Source organism: Rhinoderma darwinii, chromosome 2, assembly GCF_050947455.1.
Source record: "Rhinoderma darwinii isolate aRhiDar2 chromosome 2, aRhiDar2.hap1, whole genome shotgun sequence".
Classification (NCBI taxonomy): Eukaryota; Metazoa; Chordata; class Amphibia; order Anura; family Rhinodermatidae; genus Rhinoderma; species Rhinoderma darwinii.
In genome coordinates, this window is record NC_134688.1 from 62,233,359 (window position 1) to 62,253,280 (window position 19,922).

General features: G+C 44.4%; 1 protein-coding gene across 1 annotated transcript in view; it reads left to right on the top strand.

Annotated features, from left to right (window-relative positions):
• LOC142741709 (cilia- and flagella-associated protein 337-like) overlaps nt 1-2,969 on the top strand; it is a 170,494-nt gene extending 167,525 nt beyond the window's left edge. Inside the window, exon 30 of the mRNA XM_075851051.1 lies at nt 1,900-2,969. Coding sequence (XP_075707166.1) covers nt 1,900-2,068 — 169 coding nt within the window. The 3' untranslated portion in view covers nt 2,069-2,969. The remainder of the gene's footprint in view (nt 1-1,899) is intronic.
• Nucleotides 2,970-19,922: the final 16,953 nt, after the last annotated feature.

A 19,922-nucleotide genomic window follows, 5' to 3' on the forward strand; every position in this document is an offset into this window, starting at 1 on the left:
GCCATTGGAGGAGCCACTGATGTCACTGTCCATATATGGATAGTGATGTCAAGGGCTTTCCAAAGACAGGCGTCCCTGGCAAGAAAGCCTGCATTGCTCTGGCCGGGGACTCCATAGTTGAATGCTGAAGCAGGGAGCTGATAGCTCCTTGCTTCAGCATTGGATTTAACTGTATCTACGTCCCGAGGACGCAGATACAGTTGACACCGGGACATACCACCGAATCTGGTATTGTCCCGCTGAATCTGGGACGGTTGGAGGTATGAATACAGACCTGCAGTGTAAAGCATAAGGAAGTGATAGAGCAGAAATGTGGGCTACTGATAATGCTATCTAAGGCTACCTTTGCAGCTAATACTCCCATGCAGCTAAGCTGCAGCCACTTATCGAAGCTGTGCCCTAAGGGTTTATCCACAAGGTGCAGTAAAATTTTCACAAAATTGTAGAAAAAGACTGCGGTTCTGCTGATATTTAACAAAAATTGCTGTACAAACCGTGATATGACTGCAGCATGTTAATATACCCTAATAGAGTAAAGCTAAAAAGCAGCCAACACTGAATTAAATAAATAGCAGGTAAGAATCAACTATGGAGCTTTGGCTTAAACACAATATCTATTTTAGATGACATATGGGGTCCCTGCCATGTCAAAAGTTAATATTAATGAGGTTCTGGAAATAACCCCTCCAAATTGCTACAACAAAGAGGCATAGCCTTTAAACTAAACAAAGCCAAGCCTTTTTTCCTTATGGATATTTCTTACCCCCCCCCCCCTCACACTTTTTGTTCACTTTAAGGTCCTGTTCACACGGCAGAATTTGTGCAGCGGATTCCGCCATAAAATTCCACCTCCCATTAATTTCAATGGGAGCCGGACGCTTCTTTTTCCCGCTAGCTGATTTTTTCAGCTAGCGGGAAAAAGAAGCATCCTGCCCGATCTTCGGTCAGATTCTTCCCGAACCTGCCATTGAAGTCAATGGGAGGAGGAATCTTTCTGCCGACGGCAGGAATAATTCCTTGGCGGATTTTTGGCCGTGACCCGCCACACAAAATCCGCCTTAGGGTTATTCCCCCTAATATCGCAAGGATATGCCATAACATTATGATCCATTGGTTCCAACCTCTGGGCTACTTGCCCATGTGAAGAACGAAGGGCCAACTTCCCGGCCACCCTATGGGTATGTGCACACGATAGCAGGCATTTACGTGTGAAAAGACAGACTGTTTTCAAGAGAAAACAGCTGCCTCGTTTCACACGTAAATGCTCCTCCTCGCATTTAGCGAGGCTTCTCTGACAGACGTAAATCTTGAGCTGCTCTTCATTGAGTTCAATGAAGAACGGCTCAAATTACGTCTGAAAGAAGTGCCCTGCACTTCTTTTGACGAGGCTGTATTTTTACGCGTCGTCGTTTGACAGTTGTCAAACGACGACGCGTAAATTACAGCTCGTCTGCACAGTACGTCGGCAAACCCATTCAAATGAATGGGCAGATGTTTGCCGACGTATTGTAGCCGTATTTTCAGGCGTAAATCGATGCTTAATACGCCTCGTTTACGCCTGAAAATAGGTCGTGTGAACCCAGCCTATGTGATGTGGCCCCAACCGATCAGTGAGTGATGAAATATCCTAGTGATATGAAATAACATCGGATAAGAAATTACCCAGTAGAGCTGTACGGTTCTGTCATATATGTAGTACATTTTAGAAAATGTGCTCTTTCAGTTTCTATGCAGAACTCTATGTACATCTATATAAGGACAGAGACACAAGAGAAATACAATATGGGCGCTGTGTAATGGATCTGTAACATGGCCATGGGCATGGACCCATAAATGGTTTATCATTCAACAACTAAGAAACATTTACTCATAATGTCTTGTTAATGTTTGGCTCTACAGGTTACGTCATGAGAAATACAAGATTTCACACAAACCCTTGGATCATGGTGGACCCAATGCATTTCACAATCTTCAATACTTTGACCTTGAAAGTAATTATGTGACTTTTGAAAGACCGGACATATCTGCAGCTGGTGGTGATCCATTTCAGAGCTATGTAACTTCATGAGATGTCACTAGCAGCGAAGAAACTATACAAGAAAGCTCCCACGTACAGTGCTGCTAAAACCAACTGGCCTGTTGAGAGTTAATAGGCGTACCAAGAATTACAGGGAATTCATATAGGGAATCTCACTATGTGACATCAGTATAAGGGCTCATCCACACACAACAAAATTGCGGCAGACAATTCCGTTGAAATTCAAAGGTTTTCCGCTGCAGCAAAAACGCACCATTTCCTGTGTTTTTTTGCGGCAAAAAATGGCGCGTAAATTGCTGCATTTTTCCCAATGTTAAGAGATGGAGACATCTCCTATGAAAAACGCAGCAATTCTGCACACTTTCCGTAGCAGGAATTGACATGCTGCGGTCCGAAAAATACGCAGCGCAGGTCAATTTCAGCTCGGAAATTTTAAGCAGCATGTGGATGAGATTTGTTAAATCTCATCCACTATGCTGCTACTGTATTCTGCTGCGTTTTTCCCTGCTGAAAAAACACGGCAATTTCGTAGCGCGTGGACGAGCCCTAACTGTAATCATTATTTAATCCGAAAAAACAGGCATATTTTTTTTTTTATGTTTCTGGAGTTGCACCATTGTCCTAAAGGTGTATTCACAAAACACATGTTAAGACATTTTTGTTTGTGTTTTTTTTTTTTTGCTGCAGTTTTGACTGCGATCACATGGCAGCAACAGTGTGACAGAGTGTCGCAGCATTACCTTACAACGGCAAAGCTACATGTAAAAAAATGTGCCTTGTTTAACTGCGGTGCGTGAATACACCATCATTTCACTGATTTGACAGGTTTTCTTAAGCATCTCTGATGGGGATTATATTTATAAGAATTATGTGGCAATTGTGTTTGTAGTTTAAATTATTTGAAAATAAAAACTGGAACACAAAAACACAATATTTGTAGACTACAAACAAATCTTCGATTGTAACGATGGAGACTTGAGCTGACAATGAGGTAGATGTATAAAAACTAAGGAGAAGCAGAGGATTTGTCCATAACAGCCTATTAGTTTGCAGTTTTCCGTTTCCAAATCGCTATAAAAAAAAAAAGAGAGCTAGCATCTGATTGGTTCCTATAAGCAACTGCCCAATTTTCCTTTTCACTAGATAATATAAATCTCCCCTCTTGAATTTAGTTGTACTCCTATTTATTATCTGCGGTTTTTAGCCCTAGGCCTAATTTATCAAAACTATTTAACAGAAAAACTAGAGAGCGATAAAGGGGAGGGCATTTTGAAAATGTTTTTTAATTCCCCCATTGTGCCGATTGCAGGTGCCATAAAGGCCGATGGGCAAGTGCTCCTGCACTGCCTGCTGCAAGCTTTGCCCTTCTGCTCTAAAATTCTGTAGCAGTCCCCTGATTGGCTGCTAGTGCCATCACTCACAGCAGAAAGGGGCATTTTTGGGCCTTAGGGCGCTATTGCTAAGCAGGTCTGCGCTTGAAAGAAGGGCGTCTCAACTTGGTGGGGCGACCAATCTTCTTGTCTGGTTTCCGAGAAGCGAGCGCGACCTCTGGTGTAAGCATTAGGAAAGGACTGAAACCCTCGAGAATGGAGAGAAAGCTGCAGATGACGGGGGCGTTTCTGAGGCTGAAAAGAGCTTTTAACACCTCTGATTGGCTGCTAGTGCTGTCACTCACAGCAGAGATTGGCACTTCTGGGCCTTAGGGCGATATTGCCAAGCAGGTCTGTGCTTGAAACAAGGGCGTCCCAACTCAGTGGGGCGACCAATATTCTTGTCTGGTCTCTGAGAAGCGAACGACCTCTGGTGGAGGCATTAGGAAAGGACTGAAACCCCCAAGAATGGAGAGAAAGCTGCAGAAGGCGGGAGGCGTTTCTGAGGGCAAAAAGATCTATTACCACCAGTAGACTCTAAATAATTGCAACCAACAAAGGAAAGGCCCATATGGGCTTTTTTAGAGGCCTAATCACAAGATCTTAGCCAAATAAAACACCGGTTGGCAATCAAATTAGCCAATGTACGAGCATTGAAGTAGGCTGACACAGGGGAAGCTGAAAAAGGTACATCAAAGCTTGAATTAACTGAGACATGAGATCAGTCATGTCCCGTTGTGGCGCACCTTCCGATATGCCATGGTGCAGCGGTTTACTCCAAATCGAGCAAACCTTACTCACTCAGGGGGATTCAAAAGCTGGGCGCAGAGTAGAATCTGCGGCCACGAACGCAGACTGGGAATCCGACTTCTGTTAAGAGGGTAATTGAGTGGTTCGGAATGATGGTTTTCTCAGACAGCCGCGATAAAGGCTGATCCATAGAAGGCGAAATAGATCATTTAGAGATGAAGTCCTCCTTAAAAGGATATCACACCAAGGAAAAGAAAAATGCAAGATCCACTTGGCGCCACAAAAATTAGAAGGACTGGAGCAAATACTAGAAAGGATGATTTTTTAGTATTACTCCAGTCCTGCTCATTTTGGTTGCACCCGGTAGATCCTGCATTTTTCTTTTGCTTGGTGTTATATCATTAAAGATCTCGGGATTCAGGTCTGCAGTCGTATCAGCAACCACGCTGATGGGAGGGCTGAGAATATTCCTATACATTCATCCCAGAATTGTGCCTGCGGTTTTGCACAACTCTGTCTGGTGAGTGCGGCTTGGTCCACCCAGTGTATTTTCTTACCCTTCTCTTTTTTACTGCACTATGGAGCGCTTCTTGTCTTAATTTGCTCCTTAAAAGGAAAGTGAGTATTAATGTGTTGAAAAAAGCCAGACTCCTGTCAGGGAATTTCCATTCTCTGCATTGTCTTTGCATGGTTTGGAAAGCATAGCCTTTGGCGCTTTATGGGTGCCTCTTCCTGACAAGGGGTGATGGCTTCAGCCTTTACATGAAAGGTGTCCCTGAAAGCACTTATCAACACCCACATGGCAGCTATCAGTTCTGAGTCCTGCACAGATGCTGCCTGAGAGGGGATGGGGAAGTCATCCATAACATGAAAGGCATTCTTGGCAGTGCATATCAAATCTTGTAGAGCAGCTGTCAATTTGGTGTCTTGTTCTAATTCTGAAACAAATTCAGAGAATTCCCAAGAGGATATTGCTGATCCTGCAGAGAAGCAGCTTCCCCTGTTCGGATTCTAGTCTGGGATGCTTGTGAAGAAAAGTAGTATTTGTCCCTGCCCAACTGTGATACCTCTAGGGGTGACTTCAGGGAAGTCTTGAGCTAGGTCGCTATTTGGGATGACTATATTCCATGGACCCCTTGCCTATTTAGAAAGAATCTGACAATGTTCCCTATAGCCGGAGTAAGGATCAGGCCCAGTCAAGGACGCAAAGTACGCGTCACAGGAATTAGCAAGTCATTTAGCTTTCCTCAATAGCAAAAAAGAGATATATAATTTAAAAACAAAGTGGGGTTGGAAATGGCAGTGTCGACCAGCCGTGACCCGTCTAGAGTAGAGATCAGCTGCTTGGAGAGGTTATCGCTCTGAGGAAGCCCACTAGAGAGGGGTTAACTTATTACGCCTGAGGGGGAAGCAAAAATACTTCACCTAGATACATTGGGCGGGTGTTCACCCCGAGCTAGGAAGAATTGTGCCGAAGAAATACGTGGGGCGATTGAGAGGAGAGCTAACTTTGACTAAGAGGGTGTGGAAAAGTTGCGGCCTAGGCCACTGAAAAGGCTGGGGATTAGTGTAGCTAGGACCACACGGAGGGAAGCGGCTGTGAGTACGGAAGCGTTCGGCTTTGTTTTAATTTAATGCAGACTGATATGTCCCAAACAGTGGCATACCGGCAGGCTATTGAGAGGTGTAGGGGACTGAAAATTCCGCAGAAAGCCGTAACAAAAAGGACTCTAAGCGAAGAAAGGGCGGGGATTTGAACTGTGCACTCCACAGAGGCATCCTTTCCCACCACTGGTGGAGGCAAACAGTAAACACTGCCGTGGGAAACCAAATGAGAGGACAACTCAGGACATTACTCTTAGGGCTTATTCAGACGAACGTGATATACGTCCGTGCAATGCGCTTTTTCACGCGTCTCGCACGGACCTATGTTAGTCTATGGGGCCGTACAGACAGTCCGTGATTTTTGCGCAGCGTGAGTCCACTGCGTAAAACTCACGCATGTCCGTTCTTTGTGCGTATTTCGCGCATCACGCACCCATTGAAGTCAATGGGTGCGTGAAAATCACGTGCACCACACGGAAGCACTTCCGTGGGTGCGCGTGATTCGCGCAGCTGCTGTAAAACTATGAATGTAAACAGAAAAACACCATGTGCTTTTCTGTTTACAAACATCCAAACGGAGTGTCATAATGATAGTGGCTGCGCGAAAATCACGCAGCCGAGCATCATACGGGGCTGACACACGGAGCTGTTAAGTACCTTTTGCGCTCGCAAAATGCACACGCTCGTGTGAATCCGGCCTTACCGGAAATTGTTTTCTGTAGCCCATGACAGCACCCATGTGAGGAGGAACCTTCAATGCCAGGACAGAAAACCAGGGGAGACAAAATCCTCAGTGATTGGAAAGGAATACTCGGTGGAGTGAAGAAAAAATACGTAATAAGGCTATTCTCAGTGAGAAAAGAGAGAGAGGGATCCATAAATAGTAAATTCAACTCAATGCCTCTAAAATAAAGTGTCTGTTGCCAAACAGTAACAAGGGAAAGAAAAAAATCCACTAGATCCCCAATTAATAAAAATGATAACACTCCTTTAAAGACCAGGCCCTGGTCTACATAATTTTAGACAGAATTAAGGATGGGAAAATATTGGGGTGCTGTCATGGTCTACATAAAAATTTTTACCAGTAAAAGTCATTTTCATTTTCGCGACACCCATGACAGCACTCTTGCGAGATTAAACTATGAAAATAAACTCTTAAGGCGGGACTACAGCCTGCAGAACATTTCTTCCAAAGACCAGGTCAAAATCAAGATGAAGCAACCTATATTGTATATAGAATGTATGGGGAGAGCTCCATGCAGTTTTTCAGATCTTGGAGAAGCATCTGCTCTCTGACCAGTAGGTGGCCAATGCCCTACTCCAGTGGGCACAAAATCCCCTAGGGTGATCTAGCTCAAAATAACTATAGGCAGAGTGAATATCTAACTTAATCCATCTAGCTAGTCATGCCGAGTAAACCTTAAAACCTCTCAGAATTCCCTGAAACTGGAGTAATAGGTTTTCATCTTTTGTCTACTCTGCAGTGGCATCCAGGAAACAAATTAGACAACTCCCAGTGAAACTTCTCCTCCCTGGTATTCTTTGGATAAGGGGCAGAAAGAAAGAAACACTACATCCTGGTTACTGTGGATATCAGACACTACCTTAGGGCCTGTTCACATCAGCGTTAGTTTCCGCTGAGGGGTTCCGTCTGAGGTTTCCGTCAGGTTAACCCCTCAAGTCAAATGGAAACCTCAGCTTCCGTTTCCCTCACCATTATCCTAAATGGTGATGGAAACCTAGTTAATGGTTTCTGTCTGTCACCGTTGTGACAGGGTTCCGTCGTTTTGGATGGAATCAATAGCGCAGTCGACTGTGTCTGATTTCTACAGCAACCAGGATGTAGTGAGATCACGCTGTGCTGTTAAACAAGCTGGGCATGAATGAAGCGAAGTGTATGATGCTGATTGGTCCGCGACATACACTTTTCTTTTCAACGTCCACTTGGTGAAAAGTAAAAAAAACGCCCAGTTGGGCATTTAGAACAAATTAGCATAAAAATAAAAATGATCATAACTTGGTCAAAAATAAAGTTGTTTTTTTTAAAAAAAAACAACAACTGTTATTATCAATAAAGCACCTATTAGATTAGGTAGGATACAGGGCAGTTATAAACTGGTGACAGAGCCTCTTTAAATCTTTAACACTCTCCTAGCAGTGGTGATGCCTAACCCAAAAAATTTAGGGTTAGCATTCTGAAATCTCATTGATAGGTTCAACAGGAGGCTGTGACATAGTAGAAAGAACCACATTAAGGCAGGACTTACAAGAGCGTGTGCCTTTTGCGCGTGCAAAAAACGGGGAGTTTTGCGCGCACGAAAGGTACTTAACAGCTCCGTGTGTCAGCTGCGTATGATGCGTGGCTGTGTGATTTTGACTTCAATGGGTGCGTTATGCGCGAATAACGCACAAATAACGGACATGTCATGAGTTTTATGCAGCGGACACACGCTGCGTGAAACTTACGGACAGTCTGCACGGCCCCATAGACTAACATAGGTCCGTGCGAGGCGCCACGGACGTATATCACGTTCGTCTAAATAAGCCCTAAGGCTATGTTCACACAGAGTTTTTTGCAGGCGGAATTTCTGCAGATTTTCCTCTCCATGCCATTGAGCACCGCGGGCATAAAACGCCGCAAAATACGCTTTCACTGCCTCCCATTGACAAGTCAATGGGAGGTCAGAGGCGTAAACGCCTGAAGATAGGGCATGACGCTTCTTTTTCCCGCGAGGCGGTTTTACCGCTCACGGGAAAAAGACGCCTCCGCCTCCCATTGAAATCAATGGGAGGCATTTTCGGGCCGGTTTCCGCGTAAAAAAACTCTGTGTGAGCATAGCCTAAAAGCCAAGGGAGGAACTACCAGTCTAATGCCGTATTCACACGAGCGTGTGCGTTTTGCGCGCACAAAAAACACGGCGTTTTGTGCACGCAAAAGGTACTTAACAGCTCCATGTGTCGGCAGCGTATGACGCGTGGCTGCGTGATTTTCGCGCAGCCGCCATCATTATGACACTGTTTGTATGTTTGTAAACAGAAAAGCACGTGGTGCTTTTCTGTTTACATTCACAGTTTTTACTGCTGTTGCGCGAATCACGCGCGTCACACGGAGGTGCTTCTGTGTGCTGCGCGTGATTTTCACACACCCATTGACTTCAATGGGTGCGTGATGCGCGAAAAATGCACAAACATAGGACATGTCGTGAGTTTTACGCTGCATGAAACTCACGGACTGTCTGAACGGCCCCATTGACTAACATAGGTTCGTGCGAGGCGCGTGAAAATTCACGCACGTTGCACAGACGTATATCACGTTCGTATGAATAAGCCCTAACAGTGGGATATAACCTTGAGGAAGCATTAATAAACCTAAATGAAATGGGTGAACTGCCAGTCTGAAACTGAAGGAACTAATAGCTGCATTCTGCACCTTAATGGCTCATGCACACGAATGTAGCCGTGTGCACGACCGTGATTTTCGGGTCGGCCGGCTGCGGACGGTCAGCCGCGAGCCGCACGCAAATCGTGGGACATGCACATGGCCGCAGCCATTATTTTCAATGAGCCTGGACCGCAGAACACGGCCGTAATAGGACAGGTCCGTTCTTTCTGCAGTGCGGGCTCCCGGGCCGTGCACGGACCGTAAAAACTACGGTCGTGTGCATCGCCCCATAGAAATGAATGGGGCCGCAATTCTCCCGTGGATTTTCGGGGGAATTGTGGCCGCAAAAGCACGTTCGTGTGCATGGAGCCTAAGGGTAAGCTCACACAGGGTGGATACCCTGCGTAAATGGTACACAGCGTATCCGCCCTGGTGGCCACAGGGAATTCCGGGTGAAAAACCTCACCAAATTGTGGTGTAGTTTTTCGCCCAGAATGTCTGCTGCGGAAAACTATAGCATCAGCTGGCCTGCCGGCAGGCCGGCCTCCTAGGATGATGTGTTATCCCAGGAGATTGCTGCAGTCTGTGTTTGCCTGCAGCGGTTACATGGGATGAAACTTCATCCCAGGAGGCCGGCCTGCAGAACGTCAGAGGTAAGTATAAGGTGTTTTGTTTTTTTCAAAGTTGTGATTTTTTCCGGCGTAATCGCTGTGATTCCACCGCAAAAGTCACAACACTTAAATTTTTGTTGCGGGCTTTAGATCCCCATTGAATTCAATGGGGGAAACCCGCAATAAAACACCGGCGATTACACAACCACAATTGACTTGCTGTGGCTTAAAAAAATGCACCGCAGGTCAAATTGTGTGTGGAATCTCCACATATCACGTACGCAGCGTGTGGATGAGATTTCTTGAAATACTTTGCGAAAAATCACCAGTATTTATATCACGTGTGGCATAGCCCTAAGAGTGCTTGGTCTTAGACAATTATCTAAACCTGCCTAAAGGCATTTCAGGCTTTAAAGGGATGTCTCAGGCCCCCAGAGAGTCTGGTTCTACTCGCAAAAAGTTGATAAAAGGTTTTCCAAACCTTAAAGTAAATGTTAAGAGTGACCTTCTTCTTAATAGCTAGCAAGGTGGAAACGACCTTCTCTAAAAGTCCTCTTCTAGATGGAATCGTCCTCTCAAATTCTATGCCCTGAGATTTAACTAGCGTAAAGGAGAATGGACCAAATGACCCTGAACTAGAAGGTTCTTCATCACAGGGGGAACCATTCGTTGGTCTACTGAATGGGCCTGCAGCCAGTTGAACCAAGGGCTCTTTGGCCAACAAGGGGCAATTAAGATTATTGCTGTTGCTTCTTCCCTTATCTTTTTTATTACTCTGGATATCAGGAAGGCAAGACGTAACCAAACTCCTGAGTCCAATTCTGGGCTAAGGCATCTACTGCTAATGGAAGATTAGGGAGATTTTGGGAAAAAACTAATCATCTAACTGCCTGTTCTTTCTGGTTACAAAAAGGTCTATTGTAGAGTAGCCCATCCGCTGACTATCATAGCAAAAACTGAGAAAGTCTACCACCTGTTTGTCTTGCCATCTCAGATGCTATTAGATAAAGCTTTAGAGCCAAAGAAATTGGGTAGCCATTCTCTTCTTGCAAGAACTCCCTCTGAAGGAGTTGGTGCCGATTTCTTCCAATTTATGTTACGGACTACGTCTGTTGGCGTGGAACAAAGTAATTGAAGACTGCTTGTTAGCCTTTGATGGGAGGACGACACAATCAGAAAATCATTCAAATAATGTATTAGCAAAATTATTTTGGACCTCACGTAAGCCGCAATCTCTGTGTTCAGTTTCGTAAAAATTTGGGGGACCTGGGAGGCCCCATAAATAAGGGCCTGGGTACTGCAAGTGAACCAGGGATTCATCTAGCCGTACTGCTAACCTCAAAAAGTTCTTGGCGGACAGATGAATTGGCCATGATAGTAAGCGTCCCCTAAGTACAGAGTACCTTTAACGTCCACAGCCACGGACCGTCATTCTAACACCCCCCGTTGGTGCGGCCATGGATGAGTGAGTGCTGGGCAGCATCTCCCTCCTGAGAGACGCTGGCACTCACTTCCGCATAATTGTACTGACTCCCGTAGGGTGCGCGAGCATGCTCGCGCCCGGCCTTAAAGGGCTAGTACACGCATATGTCAGAAATCCGTAATTAACCCATAATTCCCCTGGACTATAAAAAGGGCTCTGCCCTTTCACTCATTGCCTGATCTTTGTTGTGTTTACCTGTGTTAGTCTTGCAAATGGTCCCTTAGTGTTTTCCTGTTCCCACTGTTCCTGTGCCCTGCTACCTATATCCCCTGCTATACCTGGTTTCGTATCCTTGAAGAGTTGGAGTCGTGTGCTTCTTGCATCCACGCCTGCTCTGTTACACTGCACCTGGTGTCTGCTGCCAATGTCCCATCTAAGCCTAGCCGTTACTACTGTCCGAACTACTACAGGTACCCTTGTGCTCGGACTATAGTCTGTGTCGTGGTTCCCTGTTTGGCCAGCTGCTATACCGGTATGGCCGAGTGGGTACACAAACCCACAGATCGTGACAGTACCTATCACACAACTCCAAAATAGTAAATTTAGTGTGGAGGCTATGATCTCTATTCTGAATTTCTTAAGGGATTTGTTTAGAAGTTTAAAATTTATAATAACTCTGAATGAGCCGTTCGGTTTCTTCAAAAGGAATAATGGGGGAAAAAACCCTTTCCCTATTTCTTACTTGAAAACCAGGGTAGGAACTTTCTTTGAAATCAAGGAACTTGTCTCCCCCTCCAAAACTTCTAGAATCCACTTGTTTCTTGAAGAAAATTTTTTTATTACCATGCTGGCAAAATAACGAATAATTGAACATCTAAGCTAGATTTTGATTAATGAACGATTATTTTGGCCATACCCCTTTTGCATGCGACGCCCCCTATTAGATTGCCGCGCAATTGAATTAATATACAGTAGTGTTAAAAAAAATAGCAGTGAGATTAAAAAAGCAAATAAAGCGCAAAATCATTATAATAACTTTTATTTGCCTAAATGAAAATGCACCGGAAATACTACACATTCAATTCCAGATCAAAACAATAACACAAACAGAAAGTAAATAAAAAGGAATATTAGCGTGTTCATAAAATAGAAGTGCTAGGATATTTCTTTAACCCCTTCGCGCTCAGTGACGTACTATTCTGTCATGCTGACCGCATCGTTCGCGCTCAGTGATGAAATAGTATGTCACGGGCTGTGACGGCTGCTGTTTCGAACAGCAGGCTATCACAGCTCAATACGCCGGGACCTGTCGCGATGGTCCCGCCTCCTCGATCGCCTCTATTGGTCAGTCAGTGACTAACTGACCAATAGCGGTGATATGCCTCTAAACTTCTTCTCCCTGACATCACATCCTGCTGCAACCGCCCTGAACGCCTCTGTTGGAGATAGCAAGGTGTTCAGAGCGGTTGTGAGAAGAGAGAGAAGAGCAAAGTAGAAAAAAAAGTCGAAAAACATAATTTTTTCTGCTTCCCACCTCCCCCATCCACTACCAACTCCTGTACCCTTCCTCCTTGTGTTCCCCTCACGTTTTTGGTCAGTGATCTCCTATCACTCACCATTTCTTAGTCTTTAGGACCACATTTCTTCGTCCCTGGGGATTATTTTTTTCTTTATAAAATATATAAAACAAAAAAAATAAATAAATAAAAAAATAGTTAGTCTAGACAATTTAACTGGTTATTTTAGTAGTAGGGTTAGTTAGTGTCAGGGAACCATCAAAAAGCACAGAGAGGTATAGCGTCAGGGAATTTAGCATCAGGAATCTGTCACCGTAGTTAGATCTAGCGTTAGGGGTCCATCACCATAGTTAGGTTTAGCGTCAGGGAAGCTCGAAATAATCTAGCTAAGTTTAGTGTCAGGCACCCGTCACCGTAGTTAAGTTTAGTGTCAGGGAAGCTCGGAATAATCTAGTTAGGCTTAGTGTCAGGGAATAGTCGCCTAGTTAGGTTTAGTCTCAGGGAAGTTCAAATAAAATCTAGTTAGGATTAGTGTTAGGAACCCTAACCCTAGCTAGGTTTAGTTTCAGGGTAGCCCACTCGTTCTATAAATACACAATTTTTTGGGCTAGTTTAGGTAGCAGCCTATTGCTCCTAGTTAGGGAAGCAAACAAACATGTCCCAACGGACATTTACTGCCGAAGAGGCATATTCATTTCTTGCCTCCGACACAGACTCATCGGATGGTGAGACTCTGTTTTATTTATCATCCTCCTCATCCAGTGATGAAGAATAGGAACCCCCTAGGAGACACCCCAGGACCACCACCACAGTAGTTGAAACCCCCGAGCAAAATGACCCTGCCGCATTTGAAACCACCGAGCGAAGTGACCCCTCCGGAGTTGAAACCCCAGAGCGAAGTGACCCCATTTAGATCCCCACACCAGACATTTATGAGCCCCAAATCCCCAAGCTCACGGGCAGTCCGGGGATCAAATTTAATACGGCAGGGCACAGTGAAATTGACTTTTTCAAGTTCTTCTTCACTTATGACTTTATAGAGCTTATGGTCTCCCAGACAAATTTATATGCCCAACAGTATATTACTAAGAACCACACATCATTTTATGCCCAATCCCACAGGTGGACCCCTGTAGACGGAGCAGAGTTGGGCAAGTTCTGGGGACTTCACTTGAACATGGGGCTTCTGAAAAAGCCGTCCATTAGGACCTACTGGAGCATGGACATCTTATACCACACCCCGATGTACCGTATAGCCAAGTCCAGGATGCGTTATGAGGCAATACTTCGCTTCTTATATTATAATGATAATGAGCAGTGCCCACCCCGAGATGACTCCAGTTTTGACCATTTGTATAAACTATTAGACCATTTCCGTGCCCGGTTTGCCCAAGCATACACTCCCGAGAAGTGTATTTCTTTTGATGAGTCCTTGGTACATTTTAAAGGGAGGCTTCAATTCCGCCAGTACCTGCCGAGTAAGAGGGCAAGGTATGGCGTGAAGATGTATAAGCTGGGTGAGAGTGCATCAGGGTATACGTACAAATTTAGGATATATGAAGGGAAGGATACCAGTATTCAGCCACCAGAATGCCCCCCTTACTGGGAGTTAATGCAAAACTTGTGTGGGATTTTTACCACCTCTACCTGGATCATTTTTATACCAGCGTCCCACTCTTCAAGTGCCTCGCTTCTAGAAGTACTGCGGCATATGGCACTGCTAGAAGAAACTGAGAGGCCTCCCTAGGACTCTGCTTGGGCAAACACTCAGAAGGGGTGAGAGCAGGGCACATTCTAGCAGAAACATATTGTGTGTCAAGTACAAGGACAAGAGAGATCTTCTTGTATTGACAACAATAGGTGGCCACACCAGTACCCATGTACCTGTACGAGGTTCCAGTACAGAGACCCCCAAACCAGACTGCATCCTGGACTACAATAGGTACATGGGAGGGGTTGACTAGTCAGATCAAGTCCTGAAGCCCTACAGCGCCATGCGGTGTGGTATAAGAAGCTGGCTGTGCACATCATACAGATGGCATTGTACAATACGTTCGTGCTACATCGATGTGCAGGCCAGAGGGGAACTTTCCTGGAATTTCAAGAGGTGGTTATCAAGAACCTAATCTTTAGAGACCAAGAAGGGGGGGCACCCTGTACTTCTGGAAGCGGGGCCACACGCATCGTACAAGGGCAACACTTTCCAGGAGAAGTTCCCCAAACTGCCAAGAAGGGAAAAAGTCAAAAGAGGTGCAATAAAGTCTGCTATAAGAGGGGGATAAGGAAGAACACAATATATCAATGTGACACGTGTCCCGAAAAAACAGTGCTCTGTATGAAAGAGTGTTTTAAAATTTATCATACATCCCTTGATTTTTAATCTACACCAGTTTTACTTACCCTGATGCACTCCGCACAGCTTAACCTCCTCATCTATCCCTTCTGAGCCCTGCTGTGTGCCCAGGCAGTTGTTAACAGCCACATATAGGGTATTACCATACCCGGGAGAACCCACATTACAGTTTATGGGGTGTATGTCTCCGGTGGCACATGCTGGGCACAATATATCGGACACTGAAATGGCATATATGTATAGAAAATTGCAAATCTCACTCTGCACCATCTGCTGCGCATTATCTTTTACACTATACCTGTGGGGTCAAAATGCTCACTACACCTCTAGATGAATGCCTTAAGGGGTGTAGTTTTTAAAACGGGGTCACTTCTTGGGGGTTTCAACTGTACTGGTACCTCAGGGGCTTCTGCATACATGACTTAGCACCAGAAAATCCCCAGTACGCCAAATGGTGGTCCTTCCCTTTGGAGCCCTGCTGTGTGCCCAGGCAGCTGTTAACAGCCACATGTAGGGTATTGCCATACCCGGGTGAACCCACATTACAGTTTATGTGGTTATATCTCCGGTGGCACATACTGGGCACAATATATCGGACACTGAAATGGCATATATGTATAGAAAATTGCAAATCTCACTCTGCACCATCTGCTGCGCATTATCTTTTACACAATACCTGTGGGGTCAAAATGCTCACTACACCTCTAGATGAATGCCTTAAGGGGTGTAGTTTTTAAAATGGGGTCACTTCTTCCGGGGTTTCAAATGTACTAGTACCTCAGGAGCTTCTGCAGACATGATTTAGCACCATAAAATTCCCAGTAGACCAAATGGTGGTCCTTTCCTTTTGAGCCCTCCCATGGGCCCAAACGACAATACCTGTGGGGTCAAAATGCTCACTACATCTCTCGATGAATGCTTTAGGGGTCTAGTTTCCAATATGGGGTCACTTCTAGTGGGTTTCCATTGCTTTGATACCTCTGGGGCTGTGCAAATGTGACATGGCAGCCGAAAACCAATCCAGCAAAATCTGGACTCCAAAGAACACATAGCGCTCCTTTCCTTCTGAGCCCTCCCATGGGCCCAAACGGCAGTTTATCACCACAAATGAGGTATTGCCGCACTCAAGACAAATTGGGCATCAAAATGGGGTATTTTGTTCCTTGTGAAGATAAGAAATTTTGAGCCAAAACTACATCTTATTGGAAAAAAAAATCATTTTTTATAATTTACAGCCCAATTCAAATAAATTCTGTGAAAAAACTGTGGGGTCTATATGGTCACAACACCCATAAATAAATTCCTTGAGGGGTGTTGTTTCCAAAATGGGGTCACTTCTGGTGGGTTTCCATTGCTTTGATACCTCTGGAGCTCTGCAAATGCGACATGGCACCCAGAAACGAATCCAGCAAAATCTGCACTCCAAAGGACACAAAGCGCTCCTTCCCTTCTGAGGCCTCCCATGGGCCCAAACGGCAGTTTATCACCACAAATGGGGTATTGCTGCACTCAGGAGAAATTGGGCAACAAAATGGGGTATTGTGTTCCCTGTGAAAATAAGAAATTTTGATCAAAAATGACATCTTATTAGAAAAAGATTTAATTTTTTTAATTTCACAGCCCAATTCAAATAAATTCTGTGAAAAAACTGTGGGGTCAAAATGGTAACAAAAACCATAAATGAATTCCTTGAGGGGTGTAGTTTCCAAAATGGGGTCACTTTTGGGGTATTTTTACTGTTTTGGCACCTCAACACCTCTTCATACCCTGATATGCTGCCTAAAATATATTCCAATAAAAAAAGAGGCCCCAAAATGCACTAGGTGCTCCTTTGCTTCTGAGGCTTGTGTTTTAGTCCACGAGCGCAGTAGAGCCACATGTGGAACATTTCTAAAAACTGCAGAATCTGAAAAATACATATTTAGTAGTGTTTCTCTTGTAAAACCTTCCGTGTTACAGAAAAAAAATTAATAAAATTGAAATTCAGCAAGAAAAATTACATTTGAAAATTTCACCTTCACTTTGCTTTAATTCCTGTGAAATGCCTAAAGGGTTAAAAAAAACCTTTCTAAATGCTGTTTTGAATACTTTGAGGGGTCTAGTTTTTAAAATGGTGTTTTTTATGGGGGTTTCTAATACATAGGCCCCTCAAAGCCACTTCAGAACTGAACAAGTACCTTAATGTTTATGTTCTAAGCCTTGTAACATCCAAGAAAAATAAAAGACTGTTCAAAAAACGATGCCAATTTAAAGTAGACATGGGAAATGTGACCTAGAAACTATTTTGGCTGGTATAACCATCTGTTTTACAAGCAGATGCACTTAAAATGAGAAAAATTCTATTTTTTCAACATTTTCTTTAAAATTGCAATTTTTCACAAATAAACACTGAATATATCGAACAAAATTTTACGACTAACATAAAGCCCAATGTCTCACGAGAAAACAGTCTCAGAATCGCTCAAATTGGTTTAAGCATTCCGAAGTTATTACCACATAAAGTGAAATATGTCAGATGGACTCTGAGCGTTAAGCCCAAATTAGGCTGTGTTTGCCAAAACAAGGCCCCTGTGGGGGGGGGGGGGGCGTTGGGACGTTACAGGGGGTCGCTTCCCTGTTTTTAGTCATTTAAATGCCGCAATCTCTATCGAACGCTGCATTTAACGGGTTAAACAAGCGGGATCGTGCTCGAACGGGATCCCGCTCGTTACCCAGAAGTCTCGGCTGTAATACACAGCCGACACACTTGCTCTATGGAGCGGTCTCAGCCCATGAGCCCGCTCCATATTCCCCCACCCGGCATGTCGGGAAGGGGTTAAGGGGTTAAAAACGCAAAAATGTAAAGTATAAACTGAAAAAATGTTTCAGATTTTACTTTACTGAACTAATATTTAGTGGAATAACCATTGTTTCTGAGAACTGCTTGACATCTGTGTTGCATGGAGTCAACCAAATTCTGGCGCCTCTGAACAGGTATTCCAGTCCAGGAAGATTGAACGACATTCAACAGTTCTTCTGTATTTTTGGTGTTTTGCCTCATAAACCACATTTTTATGTCACCCCACAAGTTCTCTATGGGATTGAGGTCAGGGGATTGGGCTGGCCACTCCATTAACTCAATCCTGTTTGTTGTATCCAAGATGTTGTTCGCTTACTGGCGTGTTTTAGATAATTGTCGTGTTGAAACACCCATTTCAAAGGCATTTTTTCTTCAGCATAGATCAACAGGATCTCCTCAAGTATTTTGATATATTCATACTGATCCATGATCCCTTGTAGGTGATAAATAGGCGGAACACCAGGGTATGAAAAGCTCCCCATATCATGATTTTTGCAGCACCATATTTTACTGTCTTCACAGTGTACTGTGGCTTGTATTCAGTGCTCCGGGGTCGTCTGACATACTGTCTGCGGCCACTAGACCCAAAAAGTAAAATTTTGCTGTCATCAGTCTACAAAATGTTGTGCCATTTTTTCTTTGGGCCAGTCAATGTGTTCTTTGGCAAGTTTTAACCTATTCAGGACATGTCTTTTTTTCAACAACGGGACTTTGCGGGGAGTTCTTGCTGGTAACTTGGCCTCACTTAATAGTCTTCTGATTATAGCAGTTCCCACTGGTAACTTCAGATCTTCTTTGATCTTTCTGGCGGTGATCATTGGCTGAGCCTTTGCCATTTTGGCTTTTTTTCAATCTATTTCGAACAGTAGTTCCCGATTCCTTCCGCATCTTTCAGGTTTTGGTTGCCACTTCAAGGCATCTGAGATCATTTTGGCTGAGCAGCCTATCATTTGCTGCACTTCCCTATGTGTTTTTCCCTCTCCAATCAACTTTTTAATCAGAGTACGTTTTTTATCAGAATAATGTCTGGAGCTACCCATTTTCCCCAGTATTTCAGAAGAAAATGTACTATAACCAACATGTGCAACATTTGCCACCCTATTACCTTAAATAATGGCCAAAATTGACACCTGTTATCCCACAGAATGAATGACTTCACCAATTTAACATCTCACTGCTATTATTTTGAACAAGCCCCTTTCAATTTGTCAGAATGAGCGGCATGCATGTCCTAACTGTTGGGTCTGTATTTTTTCTACTACTCTATGTAAAGTCCACAGCCGCAAACCGTCGTTCTTACCTGCCTCCCGGCGGCCGCGGCCATGGATGAGTGAGTGCCAGGCAGCATCTCCCTCCTGAGAGATGCCAGCATTCACTTCCGCAATGCTGCACTGGTTCCCGTAGGGTGCGCTCGTGCCCTCGCGTCTGGCGTTAAAGGGCCAGTGCACACACATGGGTAAGATCTGTAATTAACCCATGATCACCCTGGACTATAAAAAGGGCTCTGCCCTTTCACTCATTGCCTAAGCATTGTTGTGTTTACCCATGTTAGTCTTAGCAAATGGTCCCTTAATGTTATCCTGTTACCGTTGTTCCCGTGCCCTGCTACCTGTATCCTGTATTCCGTGCTATATCTGTTCCTGTGCCTTAACCTGTTGGAGTCGTGTTGTGCCACCGGTCACGCCTGCTGATAAACACCACGTCTGGTGTCTACAAGTTCATCTATGCCGTGCCTCCATTACTATCTGGACTATTAAAGGTACTATTGTACTAGGACTGTTGTTTGGCCAGCTGCTACTCCACTACGGCGGTGCGGCCTAGTGGGTCCACATACCCACGGATCGTGACCCTCTACAACACTTACAAGTAAATTATTTGCTATGTAGAAATATCACTTCTACCAAAAACATTGATTTATCAGGTTAAGGCCTTATTTACACGAGCGTATTTAAAGAGGCTCTGTCACCAGATTTTGCAACCCCTATCTGCTATTGCAGCAGATAGGCGCTGCAATGTAGATTACAGTAACGTTTT